The following is an 18,141-nucleotide window of genomic DNA, read 5'->3' as shown; positions in this document are numbered from 1 at the left end:
GTGCTGGGGAACCCTGCACTTTGGCTCTTCCTTCAAGCCTCACATGCATGCATATGCAAGGCCCCTCAAGAAATGCCTAAATTCAATTAAAGAGGCCCTGACACCAATCTTGTGCTCCTTACAGAAAAAAAAATGAACTGATCACGGTCAATTCACCTTAAATGTAACTAATTTCAGTCGCCAATCACAGTTTGAAAGTAACTTAACAATTACAGAGAAGTAATCGATCACTATTAGATTATTTTTCATCCATCTTCTAACAGCACAGCAAAAGTATACACAGAAAAAAATGAGATAATGCAGCTTGCTTGATCTGTAGCCCATTGCATTGCATTTAAGGGTCATAAGTGCCTGCCCCCTTTCCTCTTGTTTCAAACCAAAGTTTCAAACCATGCCACACTGTGCGCGGGTGCTACCTCACAATGCACTCCTGGTGTCGGAGTGCATCATCAGGTGGTACCCAGTGCTCCAGTCTTGACACTGGGTGTGCACCGTCAGGTGTCACCCACAACCAATGCGACACAGTACAGAACTTGGACGGCAGGTCAGACTTTTGACATAGATTCATAATTTAACCTCCAGCTGTTTTCCGAGTTTTCTTTGGAAATTTTTCCATGTTTCTAAGTGAACACATCAATAGTGACACTGAAGAGAATCTCGATGTATGTGCCAGAAGGTACTGCGATGCTTTAACATACGAAGACCTTGCACACCACCTCGAAGTTGCACAAAGTGCCACACTTCACTGCTGTTCACACTCTTAAGAGCAAAGCCCAAGCCGAGTAAACATGAGAATCCGTTGTGCTGTCGTATTGAAATGCGAAGCGGGAACATGAGGCTAGTAAAATGCAGGCCGCTCGGCCTTGCATGTGCGGACATCCTCGTGAGCACGGCTTCTCCATAGCTCGATCACTGTCGCTCTAACGCGAGAGAGATTCTATTTTACACAAGTGTTTGCCACTGAGTTCCCATTCTAGAAGTTATATTACTGGTTACAACTTGTTTTAAAAAAAAAATGCAACAGATTACTAGCAATCAATTACTGAAAAAAAAAATCACACTAAAGATAATGTTAGACCTTAAAAAAAGTAATCAATGCATTACAAAATTCAAAGAAAATAATTTATTACTAGTATTAAATTTGTTGCAGTGGTGGTGGAAGGAGCCAGAAAGTTATTTCATACCCCCTAGTGAAGACAAATGACAAAAATTTTTGAAACGGCTAATGGTAAAAGCTTTAAAGAAGGTCGGGTAACCTCAGCGGCCATCCTTGGCTGGGCAAGGATTCGAGGCTCCCAGCCATAGATCGTATTACTGATCAGATATTTATATTACTAGCACATTATAAGAAACATATTGCTCTTCAAGCATCATCTTATCAGGCTTCTACATTATGTGGTAGATCCCATGTTTGTCTCCACAAACATGTGCCACGAAGAGCATGGCAGAGGGCTGCGTTTTCCCCTGACAAGCGTCGTTACAACATTGACTCAGTGATTTAAACGCCAAATTTACATTAAGCAAGGACTCCAGTGACTCTCACAGCATGGAAGAGGCAGCGTAGACAAATGAGTGAGACAACCACGTCACTTATGGATACCCTTCTCCTGTGAGCCATCAAACACACACAGTAAAACAAAGGTAAGCACACTTTGGCTAGCATCGTCCTGAAATGAAAGCATGGTACACTCCTACCATAAAATCAGTAAAATTTAGCAAACACATACAGGTCCTTTGTGACGCAGACTGGGGCGTGGATCCATCTGTTAGCAAATGTGCTATGTACGAGTAACCCTGTATGCATACAAGTACAATAAATAAGAAAGAGCGAACCAAATTCATGTACACTTGCACATCAAGCATGCAATACAATGAAATTATTTGTAAACAGAAAAAGTAAACAAAGAAGCTAATGAATTGTATACCTGCTTTCACTTGTAATACAAGGGGAGTATAATCACTGATGCGTGCTAACATAACGTTCTCTTTTGCATTAACACAATATTGTTTGTAATTGGTCATGGCAGCACATTTTTTTGTCCAGTCATAGAAAAAGTAAATGAAAATCCTGCTTGCCGGTAGTGTGTGGGTAGTGAGTACCTGCAATTGAATAAATTAATGCGATTACAGTTTTTGCAAAGACAGGATACAGCATGGTTAACTTGTATGCCCTCATTAGTTATTGCTTGGGCTTAGCTGCTAGGAACTGCTTTTAGAAAGAAAAAAATGGTAAAAAAACCTCTCCCCTAGCCTAGAGTCAAACAGCTACACATCTGTGTAGGCACGCATGATAGCACGTTTGCACGAATGGCCACGAAAGCAGCAGCATTTTTTTCTTTTCTGAGATGGTGTTTATTACATGCATTTATGTACAAGGAAACGCCCATATAAAAATTTTGTTTAAAATGCAATCAGCTAGTGGCTGTGCTACACTAGCCTAACTGAAAACAAACTAACACAACAGCCGCCAGGAAGGACAACACATCAACAATGAAAACCAATCCAGTGGGAAGTCACTATCCCCACAAATGTCGATCCTTCACCTGGAACACCAGTTGACTAAAATGTGTTCTGGGGGAAAAAACAGGTTTGGCGTTATGGTCCGATATGTGCATTTTCTGTACAATCTAATGTCCAATTAAAAATTCATGTCATAGGGTTAGTAATCATGCAGAGTAGCAACAAAGTATTGCACATTGTGGGAATTAAAAACGAAGTCTTTCTCTAGTGTCCCTTGTAGCACATCCAAAACAAAATTGCATCTATGCAGTTAATGAAGGAGTGTTCGACTGTTTCCAGTACATCACACAGGTGACAGTTTACAAAAGAGACAAAAGTACTTCTTCCTATAGAGCCATATCTTGACAGGTATAGCTTTTGTTTGCAGTTTATAGAATAACTTTTTTATGCAAGGAGAAATTGGAATTTTACGAACTCGCATTAACACATCATTGCCCTTAAGACCAAGGTAGATAGAACGACATAGCGGAGGCGGAAAACACATTGATATCAATTCACCCATACACAGTCTTACACAAAACAGAATATAAACACTCACTAGAAACTCAAATTGTGAAAAAAATGCACCAAAGCATAAACTTCTTGCATAAATCCTAGCAAAGTGGGTTGGTCAGTAAAATTTGAAAAAAAAAAAGTTAGGTTGAGAAGCAGTCATGATGCTTATCTACACGAATGACCTAATAATCGGGTGGGAACAATCTCGAGAAAAGAAGAAACCAGCAACCAGCTGCCTCACATACAGCTGGTCAGCACAGTCCGTCTGCACAAGCAGGCCTTGTTGTGACTTGGGATCCCACCGCTGCCACCAATGTTGTGAATTTGAGGTGGTGCTGTAACGCTCGCCACCCGTTTTGTGACGGAGCGTCGCCAGCTCTCAGTCGGTAGCGAAGACTCCGAGTCAGGCGTCGGTGAGAACAACGAAAGGGATTTTATACATTATGTACAGAGCATTATACAGGACGAGATTGGCACAGGGGCCGAGAGCTAGCAGCGAACGTGACTGTTCTCGCACGGCGACGTCCGGCGAGGCTCCAACGCGTCACACATCACACTCCACTCGTGAGCGGCACACGGCTCACGGTAGGTCTCTTCACAACGAGCTCGGTAGAACGGAGGCCGGAGTCCTTTCCAGGCGGCAGCGTTGGGGCTTATATAGCCACAAGAAACGGTCGTCACACAAACGGACCAATAAAAACCCAGCACTTGACAGCCATCCGAGAGGTCCAACCAGCAACCGCGCTGGCCACCCGCTTCAAGTTTGCCGCGCACGGTGACTCCCAGGAGGAAAGGGGAACCGGCGCCTGGCTGTCTAGCAATGTTGCAACACGTTTGGACATGTCGCTCGCCGATGCTTCTCCATAACGCGCCGCTGCCTGGCGGCGCAGTATCACAGCTTACAGCACAGGGCTTGTTCAAGGGCATTCGCAGGAGAAATTGTCCATCTTGAAAATGTGGAGTCCGGGCTGGTTGTCCAGGCACAACAGCCTGAAAAGGTTATCATGCATGAATTAAAAAGCAGCCACTGCTTGCCCTCAAAAATATTGCAGTCAGCACAGGTAAGAAATTTTTCGATTGTTTTCAGTAATCTAATGTTTTTAAGCTGATCGGAAAAAAAGCTCCTGGTGCTGCCAGCTGTTTGGAACCGGAAGTTGATCTTGCAGGCTGAGCTAATGCATACGCATAAAGTTTTTAGAGGACACTGGCCTTATGGGACAATGGTAGAGATGCAATCACTTAAATCGGCAACTCTGGCAAAGCAACTGCTGACAGGCCACTGTAAGGCTAATTTCACCTGCACATTTACACCACCACCACGACAACCATCACCACTGCAATATAAGTGACTTATCAATCAAAACAGTAAAAGAAGGCTTAAGCACAGAACTGTTTGCAAATTTGCCAAAAACAGAAGCTTTCAACAAACCGCATGCAATGCAGACTGCACTACAGCGCTGCACATTACAGCAAACTGAGCAGTAGAATGCTTTTCAGCATTCCCACTGCGTTCAAAGCTAGCCATATTTACACATGTTGGCAGCGCTTCGTGAAATGTGCAAGAGCTCCCAGACAAGTAATTAGGTCATCACATGCAGTCTTCTCAACCAGGAGAAGGTTCCTCACAATATTTCCAATGTGCTGCCGTCGATGTGGTCTTCTTTATGTTTCACTCCTGCTGCTGCCATCACCGTCATAGATTCCATCGAAGGTGGATTTGGAGCAAGAACCTGAACTTCGCTGCATGATAATCTGTGCGCTCTTTTGACGAACCTGTTGAGTAGTCATTAGGAGTTGTGACCGCAGGTACACAAGGCCACATTAATGGGTGAGAAAGTGCAAGCACTGTTAATACAGAGTATCAGCAGCTTATCAGAGCCAGCACTGCAGATGACATGGTGGCCGGCATCGGTTCATGACATCACAAGAAGCATTTCAACATAGCGGTCGCTGTTGGTGGGAGGAGCTTCGTGGCCTCGATTGCAGTCACTTATTTTGCAATTAGAATGCATCCAGGATGCTGAAACTTCGGGAATAAAATAATAAGCTCGGTTATTATCTACACGAATGTAAAACGGCAATATGTCGGATAAGCACGTCATGTCCCTTTTAATGATGAATGGCGGTGTGGTATAAAGTCAGCCCGGGAGCTTTGCCCACTGGCCTGAAAGCCATTGGAAATATGCTCGTTTTTTTTGCCTCTAGCGGTACGCAGACTTCTGGAGGCTGCTGGAAGGCTTCTGCTAGGGCATTAAGCCAATGACAGCTGCCAGGTAAAGTGACATGGTGCCAGTGGCCATAATGAATTTAGACTCCACATGCTTCTGCCTTCCCGCATTCCTGGTGGGTGATATTGAGTGTTTGGCCTTCACACAACCTCTCTTGCTGCTCTCTGAGCCATATGCACAAGTTTACATGTTCCATATCCTTGAGTCTCCAGTTTACATCCTTGAAATTCACTACATACAGATGCATTCAGAGCCCAGCATGGAGTCTGTTCAAATTATTGAAAAGATTGTGTTACCTCGGTTTGCAGCTTTGAGCAATGTATTATATTGGTGCACTTAAAGTCTCCACACGTGCAACACAAGCCAAGCTGCAAATGTGCTGGAGCAGCGAGCATATTCTGTAGACATTTTTCGATGCCTTCCGTGTGCTTGTGTATGTGGCATGCTCAGCGTATCAAAGTTACTTTGGCAGCAACACTGATCCTGCTGCACTTTTGCGGGTGTCTTGTCACGAGTAAACATCATCGTGATTTTGCACTGTCGCAGCATTTCAAAATATGAATTTCATAGCATGCTAGCATATACAGTGTCCATTTATTCAGTGGTTTCCTAGATTACTAGCAACACATCTAGTGATGTCAAGAAGAAAACGTACATGCTGTGTCAAAGCAGAAAAACTGAGCTTTCGCATCTGTGTCTTGTAACCGCTCGCTTGCCTCTGCACACTCACAGAATGCATGTCATAACACCACCTTGTCAATGTGTCCCATTAGTCGATGCTACACTCGCGATTTATATGCACGTCTCAGTTACCTGCTGAATCGGTTTGCCCTATTGCATGAAAACAGGATGCATTGCACACCAAAGAGCAGACGACAGCAGAGACTATGCGGGAGCCCGGATTTCGGCAGTGAATCTGCAAGCAGCTTCTGACACTTAAGACTACTTGACCATTTGGTTATTTCTTGGTAAAGTGGAAGCCATGGTCTAAGATTTGACAGTCTGGGATCCCTAAGTCAAAGAGGCCCACCCAGTCAGAGTGTTAGATTTTGATCCAGAATGAAGCTAGGGCTTTAAAATTTGTACACTTTTTTTCCTTTAGTCTGTGATAGTGCAATTAACTCCTTAGCAGACTTGGATAAGCCAGGATAGTCATAAGCCGATTGTAATTTCTGGCTCCTGACGACTTGAGCTTGTGTGCTTTCGGGCACTCTGCATCTGGTTTGAAGTTAATAGAACTGGTCCAAAGCACTTTTCTGGTTTAACAACAGAGTTTAGCACAGGTACTAAATGACCATTGGTACCAGTTTCTAAAAAAACAATCTGTCCATTTATTTATTCTTACCCTCAAGGTAAAATATTACAGAGGGTAGTGGGGGTCACTTCAGTAACACTTCAAACATAAAAAAGGGAAAAGAAAACACAGCATGCAATGAAACAGGAAACAGCACGAAAGAGAAACATGGTCCTAATGACATCTGCTGAGAAAACATCAATAAAATACAGCGTAAAGGACTCTTACACGCGTCAGCGAAAACATTGGACACTAAGGATTGAAGGAATGACAGCTGTCCAATTGTTGCCAATGGAGAGGGGAGATGGCCCCAGTCCACAGATGTTCGAGTTAAAAATGAGTCAGAAAATTATTTGGTATTACACAAAATTAGGCCAACTTTGTGCACGTGATCCAGGCATGAGGATATATATTTGGGGGGTGCGAGCAATTCATTGTGCAGTGTTTCGTGGTAAAATATTTTTTGAAAGAGGAACAGGTGCAGATATTAGCGGCATGCTGGTAGTGGTGGTAAGTAAAGATTTGGTTTCATGGTTAATATGCTGACAGTGCAGGTTATGCAGCATCTGCGAACTTGTATAGTCTGTTGTTGCATCATAGCCATTAAAGGGGCTGTGAAAGCGGGTCTCAACAAAGATGCAATGTAGGATGCTAAAGGACGCCGCTTCACAAATATCCTCCAGCAAGAATTTTTTAGATGCATTTTGTGGCAGCTGAGTTATCTGTAGTCAAAATTTGAATCTGCGTGGCTTCGCGCCTTTCCCTCTTCTCTCGTCACTTTTTGCATGCTGAAATGTCGGCACTCCTCTGCGGCCCTTCGCACTCGCCCCCTCCACCGGCTGCCGACATGCGCAAACCAATGCTAGCAGTCTGCTGCTGACGTAACGAGCACGGATGTTGACATAACGAGCGTGGATTCGGGCGAAAGCCTAGCACCGCAGGTCGCCGCCAGGCACGGAAGCGGGAGTTTTAAAAATGGTAAATTATTGGCTCGCTTTTAAGGTCTTGTACGCGGCATGGATGCTAGTTGGCCTGTAGTCTATGCAATGTGAGAATTTTATAGAGAACCTCAAACACCGTTTTCAGGGAACCTTTAACTCTAACATACGGCACAAGTCCAGAAAACGTTTAAGAGATCGTGAACAAAAAATCTGCCATCGTGATTCATAGCCCAAATGATAGGCATGGCACTGAGTGTGACCAAAAGAACACTCTCTTAATAACAATAACAATAACAATAATAAACGCCCTTAATTTCCAGAAAACATGTTTACAATTTTTAGATAGGTCTGTACAAGCTATAAAGGCTTGTAAAAAAGTACCTGCGACATCCATGCAGTTTGCCACTACACTGAGATGACTTCCACCTGGTTGAGCTGAAGTGAAAAGATGCGCCTGAGGTCTTTTCTGGTGCCACATGCGGCAACAAGTACTAGTATGCTCACTGTCCAGCCTTTGTGATCCCTCAAAGTTATTGTTCCATGACAACAAAATTTTCAGCATAGTTAACAATCGCTGAAGCATCCACAGCTCTCCTGCTACAGCCAACAGCTTGGCAGTCTCCTCACTTTGCAGGTATTCACTGTCAGCTCTTTTCAACCGCACTGCTCCTTGACCTACCATGATGGTCTCCAGGGCACCGTGAATGCTTGGCATCTTGCCACATTTTGACATGGAGGGAACCAGAGAGCCCTCAGCTGTACTGTAAGCACAGTAGGAACTACCTGAGGACGTGATTCAAGGTTCAGTGCAAAAGCACCCACATAGCAAATAGAGCACAAGAGCAAAATAAACAGTCACTCCTCTTTTTGCAATGAACTTTTTCTTCTTTCCCCTCAAAAAATGTCGCACATTTAACTAAATACTGAAAGTACCTTTTTTTCTAATGGTATATTGAGCAGGCGTCTAAAATTTTACACAGCTGTCGTCAGCGGTCAGTTCCACTTCACACATTTGAGAACAGTACTCGCAACCACAGCATCTGCTGTCCGCTGATAAAAATAGTCTTATGTTCGGGAGAGTTGGTAAACTAGAGCACGGTGGCTCTATGTGGCTTTGGAAATAAAATGTGCAACATGCTAGCTCAACTTCTGTGCCACACAGCAGCTGCCAACTCCATTTAATACAGCCTTGAAGCAGACAGTATAAGGTGAGTTTATTTTTAAGACAAACAAGACATGTACAGCCTGCACACCTTACTCTGAACAGACGCAACACCCAAATAAAGTTATGTCATTTAGAACAAACAAATCGGCAAGGCAGCGTACTGCTTTCGCAAACGCGGCGCTTAAAAGGTCCGTTAAGCATTGCACACAAGGCACGGTTACTTATCTCGCCTCGGAAAAGCGGCAGCACGGCATACCGCGCTGCTCCGTTCTTCCTTCGACGATGTAAGCAAGAAGCAGTAAAACACGAGAATCGGTCCATTCCAACATCTGAATGATTTGAACCTTTGAACGGCCGCAACAAATGAAGCGGAGGGGCCGAGGGCGCTGCTGGCGACACTTTCGCTACATAAATAAATGAAAATGTTTACAAATACAAAAATGGAGCTAAATTTATAACTAGATTTTAATGAAATATCTTAAATATCTTTTTGGATACTTATTGAACCGCAAAATACAACACAAAAATGTCGGAACTAAAGTACCTAGATCAGTTTTTAGTGGGTACGGCTGGGGATGTTTTCGACCGAAACCAAGTCGTTGCCTAGGTACAGCGGAGCCGCCACAAGGAAAAGAAGGCAGGACTCGCGTGTACAGCGCGGCTGGGCTTTTTGCAACTCGTGTCCGCGAAAAACCACGATGAAGTTTCATCCGGAGTGCTATGTCAAATACGTCCACTACCCTAGCCAGTTAAATGAAGAAGCTCTGAAGAAAACATGCTTCCAGAAACCCTTGACAAAGGACCAGCAAGTCTTGGAGGTAGGGTGCGGTATCGGGCACTTCGCCCAGCAATTCCTACTGCCTCACTGCCAGCCGTGTCGAAGACTAGTGGCCACCGATCTCCAGCCAGACATGGTCCGCTTTGCGCGCGAGCGCTTTCCTCACGAAGACATCGTGTACGACGTCCTGGATATTGCCACTCCAAACTTGAGTCCTTTCCTCGAGAAATACGGCAAGTTCGACCGAGTATTTTCGTTCTTAACGTTCCACATGATTCAGGACCAGAAGACTGCTTACGCAAACGTATCGAAGTTGCTCAACGAAGGAGGCGAATGCCTTGTACTTGGCTTTGCTAGTCATGACATCGTAGACGTGTGCGCGGAGCTGTGCCAGACGGACAGGTGGAAAGGGCGTGTACCGGTAAGTACATACGACGGGTCTCAGGTGCTTGTGCAACTATCACACGTAACGGAGCTTGCTTGCAACAAGCCTGACTGGAGGAGAGACCTAGCGCCGCCGCAGGCCACGGTGTCACGGTCGCGGCAGTTAATGAGGGCGCGCAGGCCACCTTTCCGGTTTGTCGTCCAACCGGAAATGTGTGCGCACTACTAAAGTGACTATGCACTACGCCACCCTCGCGCCCTCAGTGGCGGCCTGCGGTGGCGCGCGCGCTTTTTGAATCGGAGCCTAGGAGTGCTTCGCCTGGGAGTTACTGGAAGCGCGAGACAGGCAGTTGTCCTGGTAGGACCGCTATGTAGAACCCAGTCCCCCGTCACTCCTCTAGTGTAGCACTTGGAGCACCGCACTGGGACGTTTCTCGTTACTGGGTGGTGATGGGTCGTTGAGGCCTGTTTCTGCTCTTCGACAAGACACCCCCGGGCGCTAATTCCCCTTCCTATCTGGCAACGGGAAGGGCTGGATTTTTGACGTAGTTTGATTCATGGTCAGAGCCCTTGTTTGTATTTTCTTGGCCGCAACCTTGCGCGGTACTACCCCGTTTAAGTGTAAACATACCCGACGTACATTTAGCATCCAATATCAAGAGAACAGTTTGCGCGTAAGAGCCACGAATATCCGCTGTTACTCTGCACAGGAGTTGAAAATGTCTCATGGGCATTATGCATCCAAGGTGAAACCACTTTCAGTCTATAGCCCACTTACAACGGCCGCAGAGATAACGAACGCTCGCTTATTACGAACGAAGGTGGTGCTGCAGTCAAAATATGTATTAGGGTAATTGCAACGCATCTCAGATATAACGAACAAGTTTGGCCGCACCCCTCGGTTGTAGCGAACGCAGAGTCTCTGGAAACTTTCCCCGCAGCTGAAAAACTCGAGCTTTCAACAAACGCCGAGACTGAATGTCTCACAGTCCTTCTGACACCAACCCGGAAACAGTGTGGCGAAGCAAAAAAAAAATAGAAAGAAGGTGGCATTGGAGCTCTAGGTAACAGCTGGGCAATAGTGCGGTGATGGCATACAAGGTCAATCACTCCGTGAATGTGTGCCGAGTGGGCAGAGCCGCAGAGCATCTAACGTAGTAGGAGCGCGGTGTGCGCGATACAGGTACAGGTGCCTCGATGCAGCTTGAGACAGGGGCGGCGTCAAAACCGAAGCTACTGTGAAGATTCGGCGCTGTCGACAACCCATGTTGGTAGGGCGCGGAGGTGGGCCCGCGCGCATCGAGACACCCCACCAACGTGATTAGACGAGTGTGGATTTGGCGCAACGCGTCGTTGATACACAGCTTGTCCGATGTCTCCCGGGATGACTTCGTTGGCTTAGACGTCCATGTCGCAGAAACTTGCTCTAACGAATCCAGTGTACGCGGATATACCAGCTTTCCACGACCCACAGGAATTTGATTAAGAATGCCTACCTACCATCTGCTGCCGTTAACAAGGCGGTTCGTAATACCGCGTCGGCACCCCTAAAGCAGATTGTTAGTAGCAAAAGTCTGGGCGCGAGAACGTGATAGCTCTCGAGAGCTTGGAAAGCCTCGCGATAGAGTTTGCTTTGAAGGAATAGGTGCATATATAACTCACTTTTTAAAGAAATATGAGCCGCTATTGTCGGACTTAGTATTTTCCGATTTACTGCGAACTACCATTTGCTACGAACTTCAGATACAACGAACGTTGTCCGCGTAACCGTCATAAGTGGACTCGATTGTATAACAAAGAAAAAGATGTGTTACACTTATACTCATGGAGTAATGAATGGTCGAATGCGGATAATATATTGCCTTTGATATCGGAGCTGCTTGCAGAGAGCAGCGCGCGAAGAGTCCACACAATTCTCCTGCATAGACCTGACTGATGTTATGTGATCAGAAGCAAGCAGAGTCCTTCGCGACGGGGTCGCTAGCACTGTGTGCTTGCTGCATTATTTCGATCTCCACCCGCATCTGGTTTTAGTGTGAAATCACTACTTAACACGGGTCCAACCAAGAATCTTGTTCTCACAACAATTGTATAAGTATTACCGGAGAAATTATTTAAAATCTTTTTTTTTTACTATGTCGCGGCGGCTCCGTTTCGGTGGAGGCGAAACGCAAAAGGCGCCCGTGTGCTGTGCGAACTCAGTGCACGTTAAAGATCCCCAGGTGGTCGAAATTATTCCGGAGCCCTCCACTACAGTACCTCTTTCTTCCTTTATTTTTTCACTCCCTCCCTTCCCTTACGGCGCTGTCAGTCAAGATATGTGAGACAGTTACTGCGTCATTTCCTTTCCTCAAAACCAATTCTATCTCTCACCATCACAGTGCGACTGTAAGTAGGTAAACAGAATGAATCCATCATTCTTTACAGGTCTGATTTATTGCGTTTTTTTTTTATTTGGCAGCGCAGGAGCAGTCGAAAATGTACGGCATTAGATTAGAAAGCATGCGCTATGCCTGCCTCACTCCACAAATGCCGCTAGCCGTGCTTTAATTATATCTAAGGCTTGAACCTCACATTATAATAAATAAAGCAAGGTTTCAGGCTCTGTGTGGGGTATGTTTGTATATACGAGAAAAGTCCTAAAACATACCAGGGAAGGAAATGGTAGATTTATTTTCTCATCTATACTTCCTCTCTCCTGCTGAGCATGCACGCATGGGTCACTAAAGAGGTAATCACATGGCGTCACGTGCGCCATTTTGCTGTCCAGTGCCTAGCTTCAGCAGTGCAGGCTGGAGCAGGGGGCTATAATCTCATTAGACACGCCCGCGGCCTTTCTCTGTGCTCCAAAGAGAACAAAATGGCGGCCGCTGTGACGTCATTGAATATTACCTGTAAAATGGCCCTTGCATAACATTGTATTCGGCTTTATGGCCTATACACTAGACGACTGAACACCTCTTAGCGCTTTGACGTGTAGTTTGTTCCTGTTTTTCTCAACCCTCACAAGTGCATAAGGCAACAAAACGAGCCTTCCTATGCAAGCTAGTGATCTTTGAGCAAACGAGTCCAATCTAAGTGCGCTGAGAGAACATAAAGGAAAAAACAGGCACTGAATCTTGATCTAGACATCGAATTGGCTTCTGGGAACATGTTCACATGAGCAGCGTCACTGTCTTAAACCGGCCGCATGATTCCGTTCTCTCAACTGTACAGTGCCACAGCTTCCGGTTAAGCAGCACCGCCTTGCGGTGAACATGAGAAATTGATCATCATCATCAGCCTTACTACGCCCACTGCAGGGTACAGGCCTCTCCCATGTCTGTCCAATTAACACTGTCCTTTTCCAGCTGCGCCCACCGTTAAAAGTGCAATTAAAAACACTCGTTATGATAAAAGGTTTACGGCTTCATAGCGGCCCCTTTGCTTCGGCGTTATCAAAGGTAGGCCGCTGCATTTCCACCTCTAAACCAAACCTTGTTCCGATGCAGGACCCACGGAAGGCCGCCCACCCCACTTTCAACTTCAACCGCGTGAAGTCTGCGTCCCAAGTCGAAGCCGAAGTCAGAGACACGCTGCGAGGAACAGGCTTGGAATGCTTGTCGTGCGACGTGTACGACAGCGGATGGAAGTACGACGATATGGATTCACTACTTGGTACGTCCTGACGCAAAAAGCACGCACGCGCGCACGCACACACACACACGCGCGCGCACGCGCACACACACACACACACACACACACACACGCGCACACACACACACACGTGCACACGCACGCGCACGCTCGGCAGAGTTTGACTCGACGTTTATACGGTGTTGGTGAAAATAGCGCGCGCAATGATGTTGACGCTGCGCAGACACATCGTTTCCTTTCTCTTTATTTTCCAGACATGTTTCTGACGACGCTTCCATTCAGGAGTACCGTACCTGACGAAGATTGGGAGGACTTCCGCACCGTGTGGGCGGAAATGATGTTCCGGAAGTTGTCCCCTTCTCCGGGAAAACCTTTGGAAGTGAAGTTCTCGCTCTACGCCGTTCACGCACGTCATGCCTAGGGATGAACGGACGTCTTTCCCACGCCACCGGGCTTGGAAGGAATATGGCTGCCGTGGCCCATGTTGCCAAACCAGCGAACAGTACCATTTGTAGGAGTTTCCATAGAGCGGTGGGCCTCCAAGGCATCTGGGATTTGCTCTAGGACCCGCATACATGCGCAAAGTGTTGCTTCTACGAGTCCCGAAAGAGTTATTACACGATAGCGTATACAGCTCGTTTCGATCGAAAAGTCGTCGGCGTAGCAGTAGTCTGCACCGCGTGTCGGAAATAATCGGGGCCTGCGTAAAAAAATCGTATAGTAATTTGTGGTTCTAGTGGTTGATGATTTATTGGTGTGGGATAGGCGATGACGAGTGAATGAAATCATTGTAATAAATGAAATAAATGAAAAAAATTGGAAAAAAGCGAGTTCAAAGGTTTCAAAATGCTCAAAATGGAAAGCCAATGCTTAATGATGCTAATTAAGAAAGGTTAGCATGTAATTCAATTATTTGAAACAATTGAAAAATGAATAATGTGTTATAAGGTGTCAAACTGCTCAGAACTAAACGCCTAACCCACTACCCTGTCGCGTCATACCCTTCAGACGGAGCTTAAGTGTCATGTCCAGTTTTGTTTCCCGTTTATTCTGAGTGATTGTTCACCTTATTTCCGAAGCAAGCTGAGCAAAGCACGCAGAAGTTTTATCCCTGACAATAACGACATCGCGACGGGGAATCACGGATGCGACTGCAGAGCTGAGAACGTCAGCCAGGGGCAGCCATAAAGCTTCCAAATCTGGTGGCGGGGAGGGGAGGATCGCGGTACTGAGCAACATTTTCCAGTGATTCTACTTCAGACCACAAGAACAGCTGGGAGACGACAACGAGTAAAAAGCAAAGGCAGGGAGCTGACTTGGAATCATGCTGCAGGCCAGCGCCCTTTTTCTAATTTTCTTAATTTTTACCATTTTTTTTACACAACGTTCAATAAAACCACCTGTATATTGTTCAATAAATTTCATTTAAAACTGTTTGTTGTTTACTTGGCTTTGGCCACAATACTTATTCCCCGAACTGGAGCCCCTATGAGGCAAACATACTGGTCCATTTCCAAATACGCACTGCCTTTAATTGGTCAATAGTCTTAGACGACGAGACAGGGTTAAATATATGACTGACAATTTTATGGTTCAAGGTACCCGAATTTCTTTAATACGGTATCCATAAAGGGAATTAGTGGTACCTCTCATTTTTTGTCGCCATTCTAATAGTCAACATTTCTGTAACTCAAATACCTTCTGAAGAATTATCACGGTTCCCAAACTATCGCCTTATTATGATTACCAGTTAGCCGTTACGATAAACGATTACTCATTGAGTTTACAAAGCACTCTTCGTGAAGTGATGAGGTTTTACTCAGCAGGAATTAATTAGCTTTTGATGAGTGACGGTAGAACGTTGAGTCGCAGTGCAATGCCTGCGGTTAAAGGAAGTTTTCCATGACATTCATATCGAGCCATGAGAACGGTTGGATCCTTTTGACGGTCATTTATTGTAGCACTGCGGATAAGAGCTAATCAATGGAGGATACCTCAGTAATCTCAGATTCGCTGGCAACATTGCCATCCTAAGTCATTCAGCGAATTAATTGCAAAACATGGTCAATCACTTAGGCAAAGGAGAACGCCATAACTATGCTCATTGCGGCCCGCGTTGTCATCCTCACTGATGCCCTTCAAGTTGTCCAGTTGCTACGACGCGTTAGCCGCTGTCCAACGATATGCCAGGACATCCCCCGGCTCGCGGCACGCATCCCGCAGCCAGTACGTATTGAGTGGGTCCCACGGGATCTGCTGACCTCTCAAAGCCAGGCAGATTTAGCGAGCCGCCTTGCGAATCCAGACTCATCATTGCCTCGGCTTCTTCATTTGGACAACTTTACCCTCCTTTCATCAAGAAAGGAACTCCTCGGGCGCCGCACACGTGCTCTCATTCCTCCGTGTGCGGTAACCCTCCCCCGCGGTCTTACCCGTGCAGAGGAGGTTGCGCTTAGGAGGATCCGGGTCGGGGTTGCCCTCACACCGGCCGTCACTCGGAAGTGGCCTCAGTACCGAGATTTGTTTCCTCGGCCAGGGTGTCCGATATGTGAACACGAGGACATTGAAGCCGATATTCATCACTTACTGTGGCACTGCCCAGCTCTCATGCCTACAAGGATCCGGCACCTGATGTGAGCAGGTCTTTCACCAAGTAACCCTGTTTCATACATTGCCTGGACGCAGGGACCGTACCATCGTTCTCTGCTTGACTTCATCAAATCAGCTAGCCTTTTTCCATTAATTTAATCACTACTACATCTTCCATCACACCTTCACCCATCATTGATGCCCTTGGGCAATAAATAAATTTCGCTTAAAAAAAACTAGTGTTCGACAGTCGTGGAAGGGAACAGCAGTTTATGATATATGTAACGAGGCGCTGGAAGTAGTAAAGGAATGCATATCCTTAGGGCGTGTAGTGACCGTAGATCCGGACCACGAGAATGCGTACTGCAGCTGCGTGACTTAAGTCATGGCTTGAGCTAACGTTGCAGTCGTCGCTCACGAGGAGCAAAGCGCATGATGCATTTCTGCACGTACGAAGCCCATGAGAATCGCTGCTTGAGGCTGCGGAGAAGAAGACAGCAGTGCACGACCCGTCTCAAGTTCCTAAACACTTTGCGACCGCAGCTTACGTCCTGTCCATCACGCGGGCAATGGTTACGCGTGGCATGTCAGTGTTGTTTGAAAATGAAAATTTGCAACTGACCTGAAGCGTTGTAGCATTTTGCCTAAGGCTTGGACTCTATAGTTTCGATAAGTAGGTGCTCACTAATGTCACTGTAGTTAACTTGTTGCCCAAGCAATTTGTTCTTTAGCCCCGTACGGCTGTCCAACATGCATGCAACTTACAAGTCGAAGCCGCATGCTTTCGAATTCCGATATCGCGGACTTATTTTCAGCGTATACGAACATACTAATCTGAGACAATAAAACAAAAATCTCGAAATGTAGATTTCAGGTTCGAAAAAAAAAATGAACGCTGGGAACCCATCGAATAACCTCGGTGCTGCTTCCGGCTTCAGGTTCGGTATCTCGCTCCGTGACGCATCAGAGGCACTTCGGACGAGCCAATCATCGACACGAACGATTTCATTCACATCGAAGCGTTCTTCGTAGACATCCTCATGAGTGCAGTCGAAATTAAGACCTCCAATTTTTTGACGCTGTAATACGCGCTTCCACTTTTCGCGCCGTCCGGTTTCACTAGCTATAGGCAATATCATCTTTTCCTGCGTTCCTCTGTAGCCGGAACGGCAGCCGCGCCTACAGCAGGTGTTCGCCATTCTTTATGTCTCCAACACGCAGGATACCAGTCGCAGCACACAGAATGAACGAAAAGAGTTACGGTGGGCCTTGAAGGGGATCTGAAACGCGTTCTGAAGGGGGGGGGGGGGTGGTACATAAATTTATTAACTGGCTCAATCCCTAGACTCTCTCGTCATGAATACCTGAGCCAAATAGTAAACTGCTGCATGCAGCAGAAAATTTACAATAGCCCGCGAAAGTTGGCAAGTCTTTTCATGCGACTTTTTTATGCTCGCGCCCACCTCTGCCGCACGTTGCTGGTTAATTCTGTTAAGAGCTGGCTGCCGGTTAGATTCTTTTAGGCGTTACGCAGCTACCATGGCCGCGGCCAGTCAGCAACGTCGCTTCGGCGGGTCAGGAAGCTCCCATCCGCCCATGAAATTGTCGTGGATGGGTCGGCGGAGGAGCGCCGGCCTTTGAGCGTGCAACACGGTGTAAAAATAACATCGCGTGCAAAAAGGGAAGAGAGGAGAGGGAAAGGCTCTAAGACGCCGAAATTTAAATTTTGACGACAGGTACCTCAAACTTCTACAAAACGCAATAAAAAATTTCTTGCTGGAAGATATTCGTGAAGCGGCACCCTCTGAAATCCCAGGAATACTACACCTTTATTGCGAGGCCCTTTTCGAGCCCCTTTAATGTCCTTAAGTGCTGTGAATGCAATCATTTCTTGACCTAAAAACGTTGGCACTAAAGGCATTAACGATAAAGGCTCTTTACCTCGAGGCCTGCACCAAAGAGGTTTTTGAACGAAAGGCCTTAAACATTTCAACATCCTAGTCGAAATCAAGAGGAACTAACGGGCTTGGGCAGGGCACGTAACGCGAAGGCAAGATAACCGCTGATCCTTAAGGGCAATGGAGTGGATCCCAAGAGAAGGCAATCGTTCC

The 18,141-nt window shown here is 46.2% G+C and overlaps 1 protein-coding gene and 1 long non-coding RNA gene across 3 annotated transcripts; one reads left to right on the top strand and one right to left on the bottom strand.

Moving 5' to 3' along the window:
- Positions 1-1,108: 1,108 nt before the first annotated feature.
- Positions 1,109-8,426, bottom strand: LOC144100840 (uncharacterized). Of its 2 annotated transcripts, none has more exons than XR_013307860.1 (3): positions 7,860-8,426; positions 4,642-4,788; positions 1,109-4,005 (listed from the first exon to the last, which is right to left on the bottom strand). It is a non-coding gene; the product is annotated as an uncharacterized LOC144100840 (long non-coding RNA). The 2 variants fall into 2 exon arrangements; XR_013307861.1 differs by having other exon boundaries at positions 8,158-8,426.
- Positions 8,427-9,246: 820 nt separating this feature from the next.
- On the top strand, positions 9,247-14,869 carry LOC144100839 (juvenile hormone acid O-methyltransferase-like). The gene is made up of 3 exons (XM_077633728.1): positions 9,247-9,842; positions 13,297-13,462; positions 13,696-14,869. Exons 1-3 carry the CDS (start codon positions 9,342-9,344, stop codon positions 13,860-13,862), a joined length of 834 nt encoding a protein of 277 aa, XP_077489854.1. The 5' UTR covers positions 9,247-9,341; the 3' UTR covers positions 13,863-14,869.
- The last annotated feature ends 3,272 nt before the right edge of the window (positions 14,870-18,141 follow it).

Source organism: Amblyomma americanum, chromosome 8 (genome assembly GCF_052857255.1).
Source record: "Amblyomma americanum isolate KBUSLIRL-KWMA chromosome 8, ASM5285725v1, whole genome shotgun sequence".
In the NCBI taxonomy this organism is placed as follows: domain Eukaryota; kingdom Metazoa; phylum Arthropoda; class Arachnida; order Ixodida; family Ixodidae; genus Amblyomma; species Amblyomma americanum.
The sequence above is the reverse complement of the archived record's forward strand: the minus strand, read 5'-3'. Positions and strand labels throughout refer to the sequence as shown.

Bases quoted from the DNA above. Each gene is read 5' to 3' on its own strand.
- LOC144100839 (XM_077633728.1), top strand. From the start codon at position 9,342: ATGAAGTTTCATCCGGAGTGCTATGTCAAATACGTCCACTACCCTAGC. The intron at 9,843-13,296 runs GTAAGTACATAC...GTTCCGATGCAG, and splicing joins GGTGGAAAGGGCGTGTACCG to GACCCACGGAAGGCCGCCCA. The intron at 13,463-13,695 runs GTACGTCCTGAC...TTTATTTTCCAG, and splicing joins CGATATGGATTCACTACTTG to ACATGTTTCTGACGACGCTT.